General features: G+C 34.1%; 1 protein-coding gene across 1 annotated transcript in view; it reads left to right on the top strand.

Annotated features, from left to right (window-relative positions):
* The window catches only part of STXBP3 (syntaxin binding protein 3), a 50,919-nt gene that overhangs the window by 24,819 nt on the left and 5,393 nt on the right, over positions 1-20,707 (top strand). Inside the window, exons 7-17 of the mRNA XM_055584900.1 lie at positions 1,332-1,486; positions 3,306-3,396; positions 4,433-4,557; positions 6,570-6,665; positions 6,805-6,862; positions 11,039-11,104; positions 11,885-11,965; positions 12,847-12,985; positions 13,972-14,078; positions 14,632-14,724; positions 16,924-17,009. Coding sequence (XP_055440875.1) covers positions 1,332-1,486; positions 3,306-3,396; positions 4,433-4,557; positions 6,570-6,665; positions 6,805-6,862; positions 11,039-11,104; positions 11,885-11,965; positions 12,847-12,985; positions 13,972-14,078; positions 14,632-14,724; positions 16,924-17,009 — 1,097 coding nt within the window. The remainder of the gene's footprint in view (positions 1-1,331; positions 1,487-3,305; positions 3,397-4,432; positions 4,558-6,569; positions 6,666-6,804; positions 6,863-11,038; positions 11,105-11,884; positions 11,966-12,846; positions 12,986-13,971; positions 14,079-14,631; positions 14,725-16,923; positions 17,010-20,707) is intronic.

Raw genomic sequence — 20,707 nt, 5'->3', positions numbered from 1 at the left:
GTTATTGTCCACCATGGTTTGACTAGGTCTTTGCTGTATATCCTCTTCATTCTGGGATGTAAGCTGAAGGAGTGGAGTTAACTCTTCTCTGGGACATAGCAGAAAGAAAAGAGAGATGGTGGAGCCATACAATGGCTTTTAAAGCTTCTGCAGGGAAGTAGGCACATGTCACTTCTGTTCACATTCCAATGACCATAGATAGCCTGATATCCATGAGTGGGAACTATACACCTGTAAGGAGGGGCCCTGTCAGGAAGGGCAATAAATTTTTTTTTTTTTTTTTTAGGAAGGGCAATAAATATTTTTGAACAGATATTTTCTATGGCAGTGGGATAGAATACTGTGAGAAGGCCACAGTCCAGCTGTAGGGTACTTGTTGGCAGTTATGGCAGCTAAGACTGAGCAGGACAGACACAAACAACACATTAGCTTTAGCTGAATCTCAGTCCATGTTCAGGCTCCTACTGTTAGTGATAGGTTATGTTCAGAGAAATGTATTACTTGTGTGAAAGGAAATGCAGGGAAGTTTATCCATAATTTATTAGTTAACCTATATTATTTATTACATGTCTACTTTTATACTCAATACATTAGGCTAAGAGGGATTACTACCATTGTTTAAAAACAAAATTAAAATTAATTGAATGTGAAACTCACCCCCGGTTAGAGAGCCTTTTCTTTTGTATTCCTCAAATAACACAGTAGTAAATCTCTAATCCAATTCTTTGCATGTAGGTAAATGCTTTTGTTAGTTGAAAAATGTCTGTGAGATTTCACTGTATGTATACAAAGACCAGTACTATGTCTGGCACAATTCTGTGTTCTTTGGGGAAGTATTTTTCTACTTTAAGGAGAGAAATTTGTCTATACTCTTAATATCAAGAGTATAAGCTAAGGAATTGAAGATACATATTAACTTTGGAAAATTTCTAGGTTATTCTCTGATGGGTTGAGATTTTAATGTATGTCAGATATATAGACCAATTTTGGCTTTATTTCTTCTTGCCAGGTATTAGGTTTCTATTTTTCTTTGACTACCTCAGATCCCTTTATTTGCTGCACAGGTAGAGAAAATCCAACAGTACAATCTATATATAAAATAGGAACTGAAGGAGAGAGGTAGATTAAGCAGGAAAGGAGAGTGAGAAAAGGAATAAATCAAGATGACAGAGAAAATGAGATTTAATTAAGGTAAAGACACAGTTGTTTCAGGAAACAGCATGGTTAGTACAAGTATTTTGTAGAGTCCCAAGGAATAACTGTGCTTTTCTTGATACATATTTTTAATCAAATTTCTAAATTGACAGTGTGACTTTTTTGGCCTAACTTAGGTATATACTCTTGATGTACCAGATGCATTCTATTACTGTTACAGTCCAGACCCAAGTAATGCAAATGGAAAAGATACCATCATGGAAGCAATGGCTGAGCAGATAGTTACAGTATGTGCTACCCTGGATGAAAATCCTGGAGTAAGATACAAAAGGTAAGGCACCCAGTGGTGTCATTATATGTTATGATGTCTATTTGCTCTTTGGTATAGAGGTTATGTCCCTGTGCTTTTGTGTGTTGGTTTGCAGATTTTTTTTATGACATGCTGTATATATAGATTTAAAGTTTAAGGTTTAAATTTCAGAGTAACTGATAGCCTCTGTTACTGAATTTCAGAGCTTAAATTTGGTATGATTTACATGAATATTTTTCATGAGTTTAAGGAATGCTTAGAAGAATGTCTTGGTTGTCCTGTGGGGAATACTGTCTTACATTTAATGTTTCTTTAAATTTCCACCAAATTGAAATAGTCATAGTATCTGGATACTGGTTATACTGTCTAAATATGGTATCTAATTCCAGTGGCCATTTTAAATAGATTTGGGAGTTTTTTTTTAAGTTAAAGTTAGACTTTAGTACTATGTACCTTTATTTATTTGCTCCTTATTAAAAGTAAAGTTTACTATAAAGTGCATAAATTATATTTATGTGGCTTGATAAATCATTCCAAAGTGAACATAGACATCTGACTTCACCCAGGTCAAGAGATAAAATACTAACAGCATCTCAGAGGCCTCCCTTATGATCCCTTCTAGTCATCACCCACTGTCTCCTCCTCAGAAGTAACTGTTATTCTGACTTCTAACACATATTTCAGTTTTGCCTGATATTGAACTTGATATATATATGGGGTCATGATATTTTTTTATATCTGGCTTTGCTCAATATTATGTTCTTAGACTTTCATGTTGTTCTATATAGCCAAACAGCTTGGATTTTAATCTCTGCTGTTTACTGGCTGTGTGATTCTTCTGCCTTCAATTTCTTTGTATATGAAATGGGAAAAATAATAGTAATCACATCATAAAGTTGTTTTTAGAATTAAATGAGTTAATATCTATAAAGCACTCAATATAGTACATGGCGCTAATGAAACGGTAGAAGTAAATACACTGTACTATTATTACTACTAATAATAAGTAATATAACTTGTTTCTGTTTTAAAAGGTTCTTTAATTTAAACACTGACATTTGTCAAGGTAGTTGGCGTAATTGTTCAATTTCAGATTCATGTAGTGCGTTATATTTAAGTTTCATTATCCTTAACCATTTAAAAAGTTTTCTTAATTACTTAGAAGAAATATTGTAAATCTCCTTAATTCATATGTGACCAGACAAGCTCTTTACTCATACCTCGAGTGTTAGAACCATTCTTTTTCTTACAGGTGCTGTGCTAATTACATTCTGAACCAAGTGGTTTATCTTTTGCTAGAGTTCAGTCTCTGTTCAAGCTTCTGCTTTTGGTGTTTGGCTCTGTTCGGGGAAATGAATATGTAATATAGTCCACTATCCTGTATCCATAAGTTTGGCATCCTCAAATTCAACCATTTGTGGATTGAAAATGTAAAAAAAAAAAAAAAAATTCCAGGAAGTCCCCAAAAGCAAAACTTGAATTTGCTACATGCAGACAACTATTTACATAGCATTTACATAGTATTTATGACTGTTTACATAGCATTACATTATATTAGTGTTGTAAGTAATCTAGAGATGATTTTTAAGGATATGGGGTATGTGCATAGGTTATATGCAAATTCTATACCATTTTATACGAGACTTGAGCATCAGTGGATTTTAATATCCGAATGAGGTCCTGGAACCAATCCCCTGTGATACTGGTGGTGGTTTAGTCACTAAGTCGTGTCCAGCTTTTGCAACCATAAATTTTGCAATTTATGGTTTGATTTTAGAATTCAACTTGATAATATAAAGTGTGTCTTGAAAGATAGTTTGAATATCTTTTTCGTTTCTAGTAAACCTCTAGATAATGCCAGTAAGCTTGCTCAGCTTGTTGAAAAAAAGCTTGAAAACTACTACAAGATTGATGAAAAGAGCCTAATAAAGGTAACATATAAAAGACAAATAGTGGTTATGCTTAAAATCTGTCTTATTTCTTTATAAACCAAGGAAACTGTTCATTTATTTTCCAGTATTGATTTGAGAATTTTGATTTGGATATTACTGATTTAAATGGTAGTAGAAATCTTAATAGATAATGTGGCTTAGTGGGGAAGATAACAGTTTTGAATTAAGTTCTTTGTCCAGATCCTGGCTCTGCCATTTAATTTATGTATATATCAATTAGCAAGTTATGTTAAGTTTTTTATCTATAAAATGGGGGTAATAGGAGAATACCTATTTTATAATATAGAGGATTAAATGCATTAATACATAAAAAGTTTTTAGAATAATCCTTGAAGCTGAGTAAATATTTAATAAACATAGTTTTTCCTTTTATCACCAACTCTGTGTTCTTGGACATATTTACTGTGAGTTGTATTTTCATATAATATGGATCATATGATATGTCCTTTGGTTGGTTGGTATGAGGATTAGGCAGATTAGCATGTGTTTGGCACATATAGGAGTTTAATAAATAACAGCTACCACTATCTTATCAAGATAATATAATCAAAGACTAAGATTGGAACCTGGGGAATTCCAGCATTTGGGCTTGGGCTGGAGAGTGAGGAGTCTGAGTAGACTTGACAGAGGTGGTATCAGAGGACTAGGAAGCTTAGTTTAGTGCAATGTGTAACATAAAGAGCTCAGGTAATATCTTCCTTTCATAACTTAGATGAGTTTTAGTGTTTATGAAGCTAAATTCCAAGAAAATAGATTTAGGGAAAGCCAAATGTTATTTTTTTAAAGGAATTTTCACAGTATCATATTATTAAGTAGGCCTGTTAATCTAATTATGAAAGCTTTGGTTTTGTAGTCTTATTTTCTTCCCCTCTTGTGCCTCTCATATTTTTCTATTTTAATTTAACTTCATGTTTAAGAATGTGGAATAAGTCTGATTTTGTTTTCTAAGATATTAAAAATGTGTTCACAGAAAGAAATGGAAGTTTCTTAAGATAATTTTATCTTGTTATTCCAGGGTAAAACTCATTCCCAGCTCATAATAATTGATCGTGGCTTTGATCCTGTGTCCACTGTTGTGCATGAACTGACCTTTCAGGCAATGGCATACGATCTACTGCCGATTGAGAATGATACATACAAGCAAGTATAACTTGAAGGGAATATATAGGGCATATACAAACAGGATAGGATGTTAGCATTTAATGATTTATGCAGGCAACAGAAATCTAAAGCCCCTATAACCTTTTTTATTCAAGGCTGTATCTTTCTCTTACACCTTTAATCATAATCTATTAAAAATATCCTGACTTTGTTAGTTAATAGGTAATTTAACTGCTTTGAAGCTTTTTTGGTATATTTGCTTCCTTAACTATGTCTGCAACAAAAATAGGTTTTAAACAGCTGGAATTGTACTTTTCAGTAAATAAGCCGGGCCCACTACTATATTTATTGAAGTGGAAAACATATTCAAATTGGTTAGGCAGTGATTATTCTGAATTGGACATCCAAAAGTATGTAAACGTGTGTCTTGTCACCATAATGTATTTAAAAATACTAGAATATTAGAAAACTATATAGGATGGTTATTGAGAAGAGAAGCAGTTTTACCAGTTTGGTACCTATTATTGATTTAACTCTGATATAAGCATATTAACTTTAAAAGTAATATCAAATAGTTAAATGAAAAATGAAATTATTTTTCTATTAAGGAACCATCTTATTGTCACCTTTGTATATCATTTATGTATATACATACACACATATATATATATAACATGTTATTTGAGTGTATGTACCACATGCACACATATATATAAAACATGTTATTTGATATCATAATTTCAAAATCCAGATTGGCATTTTTCAGCTAAGAGTTACTGCTTGGAAGTAATAAAAATGAAAATTAGTTTTCTGAAATCTTATGTTTAGTAATTTTTGTAGATTAAAAAATCCAAAAATTTGTGCTAATTATATTTAATATTTTTTCTTAAAACAAATATTGTTTAAACTAATTTTGTATTTTCTCTTGTATTTTTATTTGCCTTCTAGTCAAATTCTGAGTTTATCTTTGTTATATGTATTAATATTAACTGACAGAGCAACATAGCTATTTTTCTAGTATAAAAGTAGTTTTAAGCAGTTTATTCCGAATTTTCAGAAAGGATGTTATTTATCTCTCTTATCCTTTAGGTCTCTAAACCTACATTGCTCAAGAGATTTGGAAATGACTTAAAGTAATGGACACTAAAGGATTTGGTTCCAGTTTATTGACATTAACTTTCAGACATTTCTAACCTAGTACTTAAAATATTTATCTCCCTAGGTTTGCTGGCAAGGAAAGCAAGATTTAATTTTTTAAGGGTAGTGGAGAGACTTATTTAAAAACAAAAAAATCAGAGATATGCCTTTTCTTGAGTCAAGAAAGTCTAGGGATCAGACTAGAGGGAAGCATGAACCTTCCTATGGATTGTGCTCCATCACGATTTTTAATGGAAATAATACAGAGCAGAAATTTCTAAGTATCCATTTGGAGTAATTTCTTGAACCTCTTTAATTGCCTCTCAGTTCAGTAGAACTCATTAAAGCAATCAAAGTTTTTAATGGCTACACTAGTTTTTTTCTCATTGCCTTTCCCAGTTCTTTAAAGGAGATGTGGTTATAGGGTAAGGAAAGAATATAGAAATAGATAAATATATATGTTTGTGAATTTTGTACCAACTCTGAAACACCTTCAGTACTTCATAGACTTCATTAGGGAGTGACATTTCTTAATGGATGTTTGACAATTGTGTTGATGGTTATTAGTACATCAAAAGTATTGTTTTGAGCAATTAGAATACAAATTGTTAATATATTCACCCTTGTTAAAGTTGACTGTGGAACACTGAATTTTTGTTTCTAAGATACTGAGATAAAAGTCTGTAATAATGACAGCAAAAAATAACATTGAAAGTAAAAAGGTCATGGTGGGTGTGGCACTTGATTTTTGTTGTATGGATAGCAATATGCCTTAGTTTTGGATAGGTATTCATTATCCTCCTAAAATCTTCAGTTTCTTGAGCTGTGTCTTAAAATTGTTATTTATAAAAACTTTTCTTTTACTTTATCTGGCACAAAATAATCCAAAAGTTTCATACTTCTCTTACTTGTAGATATAAGACAGATGGGAAGGAAAAGGAGGCAATCCTTGAAGAAGATGATGACCTCTGGGTCAAAATTCGACATCGCCATATTGCAGTTGTATTAGAGTATGTGAACCTGTTTAATTTTTGTTCCATATTTAAAAAAAATACTAATTACACAGTACTAATAGTACATTTTTTAATCTTAAGATAGTTTTGTGAATTACACTTTAGAAATTTAAAGAACTTTCTTATAATTTGACAGGGAAATTCCCAAGCTTATGAAGGAAATTTCATCAACAAAGAAAGCAACAGAAGGAAAGGTAAGAGTGTTAATATAACTTTCAAGGTTATGACAAATGTGAATTTTAAAGTTTGTGTAAAATTTTTTATCTTTTTAACTTTCCATTTGAGAAGTTTCTAACATACACAAAGTAGAGAAAATAAACTTTCCTGTACCCATTACTCAGCCTCAACACTTAGCAATATTTTATCTGTCTTGCTACATTTAAAGTTTATTTTTAAAAGACCATTTAGCCAATTGCATAAATGTATTCATGTTAGGGTTTTTAATATTAAGCTATGGTGGCTCAGTGATAAAGAATTGGCCTGCAGTGCAGGAGACCCAGGTTTGATCCCTGGGTCGGGAAGATCCTCTGGAGAAGGGAATGTCAACCCACTCCAGTAGTCTTGCCTGGGAAATCCCTTGGGGACAGAGAAGCCTGGCAGGCTACAGTCCATGGGGTCACAGTGTCAGACACAGCTGAGCAACTAACACTTTCACTTTTCACATTCATAATTTACCTAAATAAAATGCACAAATCTTATGTGTATACTGAATAACTTTTTACATACATATATTTGTATTCATACACACACACATGTAAACACACACCATGTGGAACTGCCACCTAAATCAAGATATAGGACATTTCTGTCATTTCAAAAGTTGCACAATAATATCTATGAATAAAGAAAATATAGCCTATCCTTTTGACTCTTTATACATTTTATACTAATTTTCTTGGTACCTCTTATTTGGTATTTTCTTAATACCTCCTAGCAGTAAAATATAGAGTAGATCTGGTGACAGGATATCCTTGTCCCATTCCCAGCCTTGGGGGAAATGTGTTTGCTATTTCATCATTGGGTATTATGGTAGTTTTAGGTTATTTTAGATACATCCTTTGTCAGATTAAGAAGTTCCCTTCTATTCCATATTTGTCAACAGGTTTTTTTTTTTGTTTTTTAAATCAACAGTGAATGTCAGACTTCATCAAATGCTTTTTCAGCACCTATTAAATTATTTTTTCCTTTTGTATTCTGTTCATGTGATGAGTTACATTCACTGTTCTCTAACATTAAACTATCCATGCGTTCTTAGAATTAGCTCCACTAAGTTATGATAACTTATCCCTTTCCTATATCACTGGATTCTGCTTGCTAATATTTTGTTTAGAATGTTTATTTCTAGGTTTATGAGCAATAGTATTTCTAGGTTTATGAGCAATAATTCTTTTTATTCTTGTGGTAATGTTCTAGGCAGTTTTGGTGGCAAAATTATATTGGTCTAAAATAAACTGTAATGCTTTCCCTGCCACATTACTCTCTGGAGTGTTTGTGTAACGTTGTCGTTACTTGTCCCATCATTGCTTGAAAGACTTCACAACTGAAGCAGTCTGGGCATGGAGTTTTCTTTATGGGGAAGTCTTTAATTATAAGGTCTTTAATAGGTACAGAGCTCTTCAGGTTTTAATTTTTTCTTGTATCACTTTTGGGATACTGCATTTTTAAGGGATTTGTCTATTACATCTACATTTTCAAATATCCTCTTATCTTCTCAGTGTCTGTAGAACCTGTACCTATGTTCTATTTAATCCTAATTTTGTTGATTTGTGTTTTAGTTTCTTTACTATTAACATCCCCTATTTATAAATTATTAGTATTTCGAAGAACCAGCTTTTGGCTTTGCTGATTTTTCTTTTGTATGTTAGTTTTATATTGAATTGATTTCAACTTTCTTTGGCTTGTTTTACTTTTTCTAACTTCTTGAGTCGGATGTTAAGAACATTGATTTTCAACTTTTTTCTCTCCTATATATATTTAGTTATTTCCTTCTTAACATTATGTAGCTGCGTTTCCCAAGTTTTGGAATAACCTATTTTTACTTCCATTTAGCTCAGAATATTTTCTTATTATAATTTCTTCTTTGACTCATGTGTTATATAGGAATTTTTTTTTTTTTTTATTTCAAAGAGTTTGTGAGTTTGCTACTTATCTTACTGTTACTGAGTTGTAATTTAATTATATAGTGGTCAGAGAATGGAGTCTGTATGAGTTTAGTCCTTTGAAATTTGTTCAGGCTTGGCTTGTGACCTATCATATGATCTGTTGTGGTAAATACCCTATGTGTACTTGAAAAGAATACAAATTCCATGAATGTTAATTAAGCCAAGTTGATTCACCATATTATTCAAATATTCTATCTCTTTACAAATTTTTTATCTGTTTTTTATATCAGTTACCAGGAATGGTATAATGTATGGTTGAAGTAGTCTATTTTAATAATCTTGTCAACTCTCAAAACTGTATCAACTGATGCAGCCTTGTTTAATTAGAATCTATAAATTTAAGATAGTTCTCTATTGAATTTATCTTTTATCAGTATAAAATGTCATTTTAGTTTTCATTTGCAGTATTCTTTGCCTTAAACTCTACTTTGTCTGATTTTAATATAGCCATACCTGCTTTATTTTGACTAGTGCTTTTTTAAACTGAGTTAGAAAGTAAAGTTCCCCTTTATAGTGTATGATTCTGTGAGTTTTGACAAATGTATACTCTCATGCAACCAAGATATAGGACGGTTCCATCAATATCCCCCCATTGCCTTCTGCCACTTTGTAGGCAACCTCTCCACCTTAGAACCACTATTCTTTTTTTCTATTATTATAGTTTTGCCTTTTCCAGAATGACAGCTAAGTGTCATTTACGTCATAACATAATAAAAACAACAATATGGCTTTTTCATTTAATCTATTGCACTTGACATTCATCCATGTGACATATAACAGTAGCTTCGAAATTTTTATTGCTGAGTAGTATTCCGCTGTATGGATATATTGTATGGATGTTATCCATTCACAAGTTGCAGAACATTTAGGTTTTTTCCCAAGTTGATGGCAATTACAAATAAAGCCACTGTGAACATTCAGGTTTTGTGTGAACAGATGTTTTCATTCACTTGTTTAAATAAGAATGGGATTGCTGGGTCATATAGTAAATGTATATTTAATCATGTAGAAAACTTCCAAACTTACTAGTTTGCTGTACCATTTTACAGTCTCACCAATAATGTATGTCATTCATTGTATTTTTAATTTCAAAGATTGCATTTAGTTCTGGGACATTCATTGCATTTTTTTAAATAAAGTCTGATTCTCTACTGATATACTCCATCTTTTCGTTCATTTATAGTTTATCTTTTCCCCTGTTTTCTTTAACATAAATATGTTATTTTAAATTCCTTGTCTGCTAACTCCAGCATCTGGATTATTTTGAGTCTGCTTTTATTGACTGTTTTTACCACTTGAGTATCACTTTTTCCTGTTTTACATGTCCAGTTATATATTGTATGTTGGAGCTTGTGGATGCTATATTGCAGAGGCTATTGATGATGTTCTGTTAACAAAGAGTGCTGAGTTCTGTTCTGGCAGTTGGTTAATTTGCTGGTAAATAACCTAGATTGTGTGGAAATTTCATGTGAGGCTTTTGTTACGTTGCGCGTATTTCACTTTTACATTTAGTTCAAAGACATAGTCCTTCCAGGACTGAATGTCTGGGATGTTCACTTAGAGCTCTTTACTTTGTCTGGATCAGAGAATGCCAGTACTGTCTTAGTGTAAAGACCATCTGAAATCTCTGCAGTCATTCTCTGTTAGGCCTCTAAGACTTATGCCCTGTACACATGCAGCTTAGTATTTGGCCAGGGATCCTGAGGCATCTCCTCTACACATCTGTGAGTTATGCTGTGACTGGCTTTTACTCTCTAGTACCCCTGGACCACAAACTCTACCTCAGTAGCCCCAAACTCTGATCTCTTTTTCCTCTGCTCAGAGAGACTTTTTTTCTACTTGAACTCTACCTCCTTTTACTGTGCTTTGGAAAATGTTCCAGAGAAGAGCCAGATGAGTGCAGGGATCACCTCCTGTGCTTCCCTTTGCTCAAGTAACCTAACTTTGAACTATTTTTTAAGACATCCTTTGCTTGAAAGCTGTTGTCTTTTTTTATTTTGTCCAATTTTGGTTTTGTTTATGGAGGGAGAATAATTTTTATATCAGCTACTTTTATCATGGCTGCAACTGGAAACCTCTTGAAATTGTTTTTTTTAATTGGCAAATATTTAGTAAATTAATAAAAATTTAAAACTATAGGATTTAAAAGTTACTGTATAAAACAACTGAATCATAAGTTAGTTTTTTAAAATGTTTGATTTTTCCTAGACATCACTTAGTGCTCTTACCCAGCTGATGAAAAAGATGCCTCATTTCCGTAAACAGATTACTAAGGTAAGTGGTATCATATATAAGAAATCATTTTTAATTTATTAGTCCACCCAGTTCTGTAGTCAAGTTTAGCATTGGGTGTCATGGAATACTTGGTATTAGTTGTCCTTTAAACCCTTACTTTAGGTCTGAGAAATACCCCAAATGTCTAAGCTACCCAATAGAATTCTCTATATTTGTTCAAATCCAGCCAAAACTTTTTTATATCTTTGTCTTGAACAGCCAGAGAAACTTTTATTTTTTATCAGCTTAATAAGAAAATTCAATATTGGATTGACAAATCCTTGTTATTATGCTTGCTTCTTTGAATTAATAGTTATATATTAGTAAATTTTAAAGCAATTAAAGCTGTGTGGGCAGGTAAACTATTTTTTGTTTGTTTTTGCTGTTCCAGTCCTTCTCAGAAGTCATTGTCAGAATAATATTTAAATTTTTTTTATTGTATTACTCCCTAATCAAAAATCATTAACGTAAATTCTAACTTTTTCTGCTTGACTTTATGGACTTCACTGGTTTTTTCTCACTTTATTTTTCACTACTTGTAAACCCAATACAAGTTCAACCCTTTCGTTCTGTTTTTTTGTGGTCTATTGAGTATCCCCTTTAGATCATGATAATTTGCACTTTTTTTCCTTTCTTGAGTCGTTTCCCTTGATTTACATGGTACCTCCTTCCCACATAAGCTCATACTTCCCTTCAGGCCCATCTCAAAAGTTTAGCATTATCAGTTACACAGAAAGAAATGAAAATGCTTTAAATAATTGATTTTTTTCTGTTTTTCAGCAAGTTGTTCATCTTAACTTAGCAGAAGATTGCATGAATAAGTTCAAGCCTAATATAGAAAAGCTCTGCAAAACTGAACAGGTAAGTGCAGAATCAGAAACACCTACATTCAAGGTAGATTTCCAGAATTAACTCTGTAAGGTAAAACCTAACTTTTTGCTCAATATAGTGCCCTAAACCACACAATCTCTTTTAGGAGGAGATACACCCACTTGGTATTTAATACAATATTCCTTACCAATGCTAACCAGTAATCATGTTAATAGTAGGCTGTCCCTCCTAATCTGCATGTTTGGTTGAATGGGATGATTTCAATGTTTGGAGCATTAATTCAGGGTAACATTGTTGACTGGCCTTTTTCAGTGGGTGCAGCATTTCAGGTAACACCCTGCAGAGTACTGTGTAGGCACATTTAATTAAAGGCTCCTCTCTGATGCCAAAACTGTTCAAATCAGTATTGTCTAATAGAAATAGAATGCAAGTCATATTTAATTTTAAATATTCTAGTCATTACATTAAAAATGTAAAATGAGATGAGTGTGGTTAATTTTAATAATATACTTGATTTAACTCAGTACATCCAAAATACTATCATTTCAACATGTAATCAGTATTAAAACAATTATTGAAATATGTTACACTTTTTTTTCAAATGTAAATCTTCAAACTCTGTCTTTTTAACTTACAGCACATCTTGATTCAGACTAGAGCCATTTCAAGTGCTCAGTAGCCACATGTAGCTCATGTCTACCATGTTAGCAAAAGTTTAGATTAATGATTTTCTTCCTTTCTGAATTGTTTTGACTTTTTACATTTTATACAGTAATAGTTTACAAGTGATGCTCACATTTCCTATTAAATATCATCAATTTTCCATTAAAATTTGGCAAATTTTAGTAATATTTTTAACTGAAAAATGAATTTAGATCATAGACCACTGACTATATTTCATTTTCATTAAGGACCTGGCACTTGGAACTGATGCAGAAGGACAGAAAGTCAAAGATGCTATGCGAGTACTCCTTCCAGTTCTACTCAGTAAAAATCATGATAATTATGATAAAATAAGAGCAATCCTACTTTATATCTTCAGTATTAATGGTAATATAGATTGTTTATTTTTTAATAAATATATTAAGATAAAGATCAGTTCAGTTCAGTCGCTCAGTCGTGTCTGACTCTTGGCGACCCCATGAATAGCAGCACGCCAGGCCTCCCTGTCCATCACTAACTCCCAGAGTTCACTCACACTCATGTCCATCGAGTTGGTGATGCCATCCAGCCATCTCATCCTCTGTCATCCCCTTCTCCTCCTGCCCCCAATCCCTCCCAGCATCAGGGTCTTTTCTAATCAGTCGGCTGTTCACATGAGGTGGCCAAAGTATTGGAGTTTCAGCTTTGGCATCATTCCTTCCAAAGAACACCCAGGGCTGATCTCCTTTAGGATGGACTGGTTGGATCTCCTTGCAGTCCAAGGGACTCTCAAGAGTCTTCTCCAACACCACAGTTCAAAGCATCAATTCTTCGGCTCTCAGCTTTCTTCACAGTCCCACTTTCACATCCATACATGACCACAGGAAAAACCATAGCCTTGACTAGAAGGACCTTTGTTGGCAAAGTAATGTCTCTGCTTTTGAATATGCTATCTAGGTTGGTCATAACTTTCCTTCCAAGGAGTACCCAGATCTAAAATTACTTTACAATAAGTGGTTTACTACTGGTCATAAGAGAATCTTAGAAAAATTAAAGTGAAAAGTGAAAGTGAAAGTCGCTCAGTCGTGTCTTTTTGCGACCCCATGGACTGTAAAGTCCATGGAATTCCCCAGGCCAGAATACTGGAGTAGGTAGCCTTTCCCTTCTCCAGGGGATCTTCCCAACCCAGGGATCAAACCCTGGTAGAATCAAAAGTAGTGGTTAAAGTTGATTAAGATAAATAAAAGGAAAAATGTGGAATTGGGAGCAGATTGAAGGTTATATAATTTAAATGTTTGCTTTCTTTAAAAAAAAGCTTTATTCTTGGGTACCTAAACCTAGAAATGATTGTGGTAGCAATTATTTGACTGTGCATTCATTTTTATTTATCTAAGGAACTACAGAAGAAAACTTGGACAGATTGATCCAGAATGTAAAGATAGAAAATGAGAGTGACATGATTCGTAACTGGAGCTACCTCGGTGTTCCCATTGTCCCTCCAGTAAGAAATCGTTCATTCTGTATAACCTTATACATGTGTGTACGTGGTTGTTTGCATTAAATATGTTTTCTTATGTGGGAATCCATGCGGACAGTCTTCTTAATTTCCTTTGTAGATTTGGTAAGTAAAATATTAAAATTTTTCTTTTCTTTTCCATGTATGAGTAATTTGGACAAATACATTTTTCTAGTGAATTTATATCTTTTAGCTTCCGTTGTAATTTGCTATTTATGCTTTTCTTTCTATGATTTATTTATAGCAAAATTTGAAGAAGTCTGTAGAATCTTACTCTTTCCCATCAAGTTTTATATAAGCATTTTGGAGAAAACACACTTTCTGATACTATCATAAATTTTATCATTAATGTACAGAAATACTGTGAAGTTATGTGACTACACCTATTCAGATATTTTTAGTGGACTTTTCCACTCTTAGTTTTAAGTCAAATACAACATAGTATTTGTTGTAAATTAAACATCTTGATAGAAAAGATAAAGAGAGTATCACTAAATAAAATCACTGATCTTTAGTTTTTTTCCTCTAATTATATTAGTCTCAACAAGGCAAACCATCAAGAAAGGATCGGTCTGCAGAAGAAACTTTTCAACTGTCTAGATGGACACCTTTCATCAAAGATATTTTGGAGGTAAAATTCATTAAATTTTATTTATACTCTGCCCTTTGTAGAATATTTTTTACTCTCTGTCCATTTATCTGTCAGTTTGAGCATATCTTTGGGTCAGGAATTATCTGCAGTACTGAGAGGGTTCACAAAAGAAGGCTGTATCTGATATCAAGGGAGGAGAGGAAGCTCTTGAAAGTTCTCCCTTAAAGACTGCCAATTCATACCACTAATTGCCTCAAAATAAATTTAAAAAGATAAGCACATGCATGCTTTATGAAAAAGACTCTGTTGTTTGACATTACTATGTAGCAGAAATATGAATAATTTAGTTGAATGAAAGTTCAACAAAATAACATTTTTTGTGATCACTATTAGAGTGTTAAATTCCAATATTCTTAGAAATGGATTTGTGATTAAAATGTAAACCTCACTATCGTTTGCTTTTATAATCAACAGATGCCTGATTCTTTTAGTACTGTTTGCTTTTACAAAATAATTTTCAATTATAGGAAATTAGAAAATGAACTAATAATTGCATTATGAGCTCAATAAAGTCATAATCAGATAGTTCTATTTATTCCAATTTGCCTTTAACTTATTAAACATTAATTTCTACTTTCCTTTGGAAATTGTGTACAGTTTATCCCATGATTTTTCTGTTTTGCTTGACTAATTCTATGTCATTTACACATGCTTGATTTAAGATGAAGATTTCAGAGTTTAGACTTTTTTCCCTGCAATGTAAGATTTTTTTTTCCTGATCTGTAACAAGAATGTGGAACTAGGGAGTTTTTCTTTGCTATTGATAGTATTTTAAAAATAAGAATTGACCTTCTCAAACCCTTTAACAAGGATTTACATGTTAAATTCAAAAACTCCACTTTACCTCAGTAGCAACCTAAGGCCTTTGGGGTTCTCCTGAAACTTTGATTCTTCACATCTTGCAGTCTTATTGAAATACTCTAGGACTACGGACAGAGAAGGCGATGGCACCCCACTTCAGTACTCTTGCCTGGAAAATCCCATGGATGGAGGAGCCTGGTGGCTGCAGTCCATGGGGTCGCTAAGAGTCGGACATGACTGAGCGACTTCACTTTCACTTTTCACTTTCATGCGTTGGAGAAGGAAATGGCAACCCACTCCAGCGTTCTTGCCTGGAGAATCCCAGGGACGGGGGAGTCTGGTGGGCTGCTGTCTATGGGGTCGCACAGAGTTGGACACGACTGAAACGACTTAGCAGCAGCAGCAGCAGGACTACGGAGGACCTTGTGTCCATTCCTACTTACTGTTACTGTTTGTGCAACCATGTTCTAAAGCTGTGGTGTTCTAAATTGGTGGTCTTCAAACTTTTAATTATGTATACTTTCTCATAATAAATGTGATCAAGAGCCTACAGTATGTGGCTATTTATAAACTGTGTAAGTGCTGTACTGATTAAAACACTATACATTTATTTATAAACTATATAAATGCTGTACTGATCAAACACTATGTGTGTATTATATACATACACATAAATATCTTAAGATGTTAACCGTAAAAAGAAGGAAACATTTTTAAATGAAAAAGAAAGCTTCTTCCATCTCATCAGATAGTCTTGAATACACCTAGGCCAGGATGCATGTTTTGTTTTAAAGCCATCACTGTGAAGGGCAAAGACTTCCCTGGTGGCTCAGATGGTAAGGTATCTGCCTACAATGGAGGAGACCCAGGTTCAGTCCCTGCATCGGGAAGATCTCCTGGAGAAGGAAATGGCAACCCACTCCAGTATTCTTGCCTGGAAAATCCCATGGACAAAGGAGCCTGGTAGGCTATTGTCCATGGGGTCGCAAAGAGTTGGACACGACTGAACGACTTCAGCTATGAAAGGCAAGGCCTGGACTCTGGTAGCCTAAGAAGTCTGTCAGGGTTAAGATGGTATTTACAAACCCCTAGCATTCTCGAGATAAAGACCCTGATAAAGTATCTGGGATTTTTACACCAAAGTGGTAACCCTCTAAATAAGAAATGTAGGCATGCAATAAATATTGGTTTAATAATTGCATTAATTTTGTAGCAAATAAGATTTGTGAGTTTCAAAAAGAGGGCTAACCTTATTTTATTAAATATGTATCTTTATGGTCTTTAATTGTAAATATAAGTTTTGAGTTTTATATAAAACAAACAAAATATTGGAGTTTATAGTATCTTCTTGATGGATTTAATTCTTATCTTCCCTAGGATGCCATTGATAACAGATTAGATTCAAAAGAGTGGCCATATTGTTCCCAGTGCCCAGCAGTCTGGAATGGCTCAGGAGCTGTAAGGTAAAATCTATAAATGAAAGTCAGTGAAATTTTCACTGTGATATTGCAGACTAATAATTGAAATGGTACACAGATATTCCTATATTGATAACTCTCCTTGAAGCATGTAGTCACTTAAAAGGTAGTTTTTCTGTAACTGTAACTGTCTTAATGAATCCAGATAAGCAATGGGGCTTCTCAGGTGGCACAGTGGTAAAGAATCCTCCTGCCAGTATAAGAGACTTGGGTTTGATCCCTGGTTGGGAAGATCCCCTGGAGTAGGAAATGGTAACTCACTCCAATATTCTTGCCAGGAAAATTCCATGGACAGAAAAGTCCATGGGGTCACAAAGAGCCAGACACAACTGAACGACTGACATACAGACACACATGCACACATACACACAGAGAGGCAATATGAAAATGTGCTTTATTATAAAAAATATTTTCATGAAACTAGAGAAGAGTTTCTCCCCTTATCTTTTTTTTTTTCCTTCACATTAGCAGATGACAAAATCCTTTTTGATGACTTTTGGTGAGAAAATATTTGAAGCATTCAGAAAGCTGTAGATAGTATTATAATGCATACCCTATACTTGGTGCCCAGATTAACAAATGAATCATTTTAAGTACAGTTCAAGCTTCCTATATATCACTCTCTGATTTTTATTATTCTCCCTTCTTCACTATCTTGAATTTGCTGTTTATCATTGATCTATATATCTTCATACATTTTCTACATATATTTGTATTCTAAACAATGTATATAGAGTTCTGTTTTGTAGGATTTTTCTACTGGTCTTGGGCTTTTAGCAGTTTAACTGTTGTGTGCCCAAGTGGAGTTCTTGTTGTGTTTGTTCTTCCTGGGATTAGTTGAATTTTCTTGGATTTACAAGTTAATTGTTCTCATCAAAATTTGGGAAGTTTTCAGTTGCTGTTTCTTCAAATTTTTTCTGCCCACTTCTTTCTCCCTCATCTGCTTTTGAACCATCACCCAGATGTTGGAACGTTTGACTTTGTCTTATGGGTCACTGAGGCTCTGTTTACCTTTCTTCCACCTTTCTTCTTTCTGTTCTTCAGATATGCTAATATCTGTTGATCCATCTTCAGTTCTTTGATTCTTTAGTCTGACATCTCAAATCTGCTATCGAGCCCATCTACTCGATTTTTCATTTCATTATTGTACTAATCACCTTTTGAATTTCCATTTGCTTCTTTTTTACTTTCCATTTCTCTTTTGAAATTCTCCATTGATTAACATATTGTTAGCATAATTTTCTTTAATTATTTGATCATATTTATAATAGTATCTTTGAAGTCTGCTAAATCCAACATCTGGATTCACTTAGGGTCAGTTTCTGTTGATGGTTTTTTTTTCCAGCATGTGGATCACCCTTTATTGTTTTCTTACACATCTACTAATTTTTGGCTGAAAATTAGGCCTTTAAGATACTGTTCTGTGTAACAGCAACTCTAAGTTGTTTTTTGTTTTAGTAACTTGTATAGATTTTAAGCTGTGGGATCAATGCCCCTTGCAGTGTAGCCACTGATGTCATTGTAGGGCTTTTTTTATTTTAAATTTAATTTTTTAGCTTGGTTCCTAGTAGTTGCCCTATGTCTGAATAGTTTAGAGGTCAGCCAGTTATCTTGGCAGAGCTTGTATTTAGACACCTCAAGCCTGTAAACCTTCCATTGACCGCTGATCAATCTGATTGTGGGTTAAGGACTGCATTACAAGTCATAGTCAGTTCTTGAGTCTTCTCCCCACTATCCCCCTTTTTTTTTCTTATTTTTTTCCTTGGGCTTTCTCTGGCTTACCCTGGCACAGGCATAATTTGGCAGTCGCTAAGGATGTGGGGGGACTTTGTCTTCTTTGGCTTTCTTAGTCTCAGGGTTTCCCCATTAAATTTCCGGCTGATATGCCGCCTATCCCATCCTGGGACCAAGGTTTGTGCTACCAGTGCCGCAGGTCTTTAAACCAGGTCTGCCTTTAGCAAAGCTGTAGGATTTTCTACTCACTTTGCTTCCTGCCTTGTATCAAGTCTTCCGCCTCAGGCAGTAGAATTGGTGGTTCTCTCAGCCAGCTTCAAGTCCGTAAAGCTGCAGTTTTTGCTGAGTTGGAAGAACTGTGCAGGTTGGATGTAACCTCAGGCCAAAAGGTTGCATAGTCACCACCACCATTCTTACCTATATACTAACATTTTTAAAGAGTAAATTCTTCTTAATTTGTCATTTGCCTGTGGTTCATTTTCCCAAGTGATCTGAAATGGTTTTTTCCCCCACAGTTTCATCCAGGTTTATACTTGTTTTCTTGGTGGGCAGTCTTCTGACCATCTTACTCTATCATGACCCCAAGCTATCTTTGTGTTTTTAATCTTAATATAAATGGTGTCATGTTGTGTCTTCCTGCGACTTTTTTTTTTATTAATTAATTAATTTATTTATGGTTGCACTGGGTCTTCGTTGCTGTGTACAGGCTTTTTCTAGTTTGGTGAGCAGAGGCTGCTCTTTGTTGTACATGGGCTTCTCGTTGCAGGGCTTCCCATGTTGCTACACGCTCAAGGTTCATGGGCTTCCGAAGTTGCAGCACGCAGGCTCAGCAGTTGTGACATGTGGGTTTCAGTAGTTGCAGCTCAAGAGCTCGAGAGCACGGGCTCAGTAGTTGTGCGCATGGGCTTTAGTTGCTCTGCGCATGTGGGATCTTCCCAATCCAAGGATCAAACCCGTATCCCCTGCATTGCAGGCAGATTCTTATCCACTGTATCACCAGGGAAGTCCTGCAACTTGCTTTTAAGTATCTCTCAACATTATCCTTGTGATATTTATCCCAAATTGATACATGTATAAATTTTTTTACTGCTGTTTGGTGTATTCTTATATGATTATCACAGTTTATTCATGTATTTTCCACACAATGGAAATTTAGACTAGGTCAAAACTAGCACCCTTCCTAACAATATGCAGTGAGCATTCTCACACATTTACGTGTGTTTGAGTATTTCTTTAGGGTAATTCTCTTGATCTAAGGACCTTTTATTTAGTTTTATTTTTCCCTTTTCTCCTATTTTAGAAGTTACATAGCTTATTTGTACTTTCATAGCAGTTATCTTTAGAATTATAGTACACATCTTTGACTCACCAAAGTCTGAGATTAGTATCTTTGCCCTCTTGATGAACAGTACGGAGCCTTAGAAAACTTAATTCAAATTATGCACTCCTTAAATGTTCTCTTAATTCTTTATTGTTTACCTTATGTCTTTTTTATTTCCAGAATTAATGGTGAGCATTATTTTTCTTAGTTGTATGTGCATGTTAACCAGTCATGTTGTGTACCACTTCTGCTTGCATTCCCTTTTTTGAGCTCAGTTCTATTCTTTTCTGATGTGTATCCTTCAGAAATTTCTTCAGTGTGGGTCTCTTGGTGGTAGGGTCTCTATGGTTTTGTCTGTCTGAAAATGTCTTTATTATTGTTCTTATATGATAGCTTTGAATTTCTAGGCTCATGGTAATTTTCACGCAACACTGAGGTGTTATTCTGCTGTTTCTTGGTTTCCACTTTAGCTCTTGGGAAGGTGTATGTATGGGGTGGGGTGTTTTCTGTCAGTTTCGTCATACTTTTATATAGGTAATTTGCCTTTTCTCTCTGGTTGCTTTTGTCTTTGATATTCTGTACATTTCCCTATTCTATGTCTGCTGCTGCTGCTGCTAAGTCACTTCAG

The sequence above is a fragment of the Bubalus kerabau genome, chromosome 6 (genome assembly GCF_029407905.1).
Source record: "Bubalus kerabau isolate K-KA32 ecotype Philippines breed swamp buffalo chromosome 6, PCC_UOA_SB_1v2, whole genome shotgun sequence".
NCBI lineage: Eukaryota > Metazoa > Chordata > Mammalia > Artiodactyla > Bovidae > Bubalus > Bubalus kerabau.
This window is presented reverse-complemented; position numbering and strand designations above follow the sequence as displayed.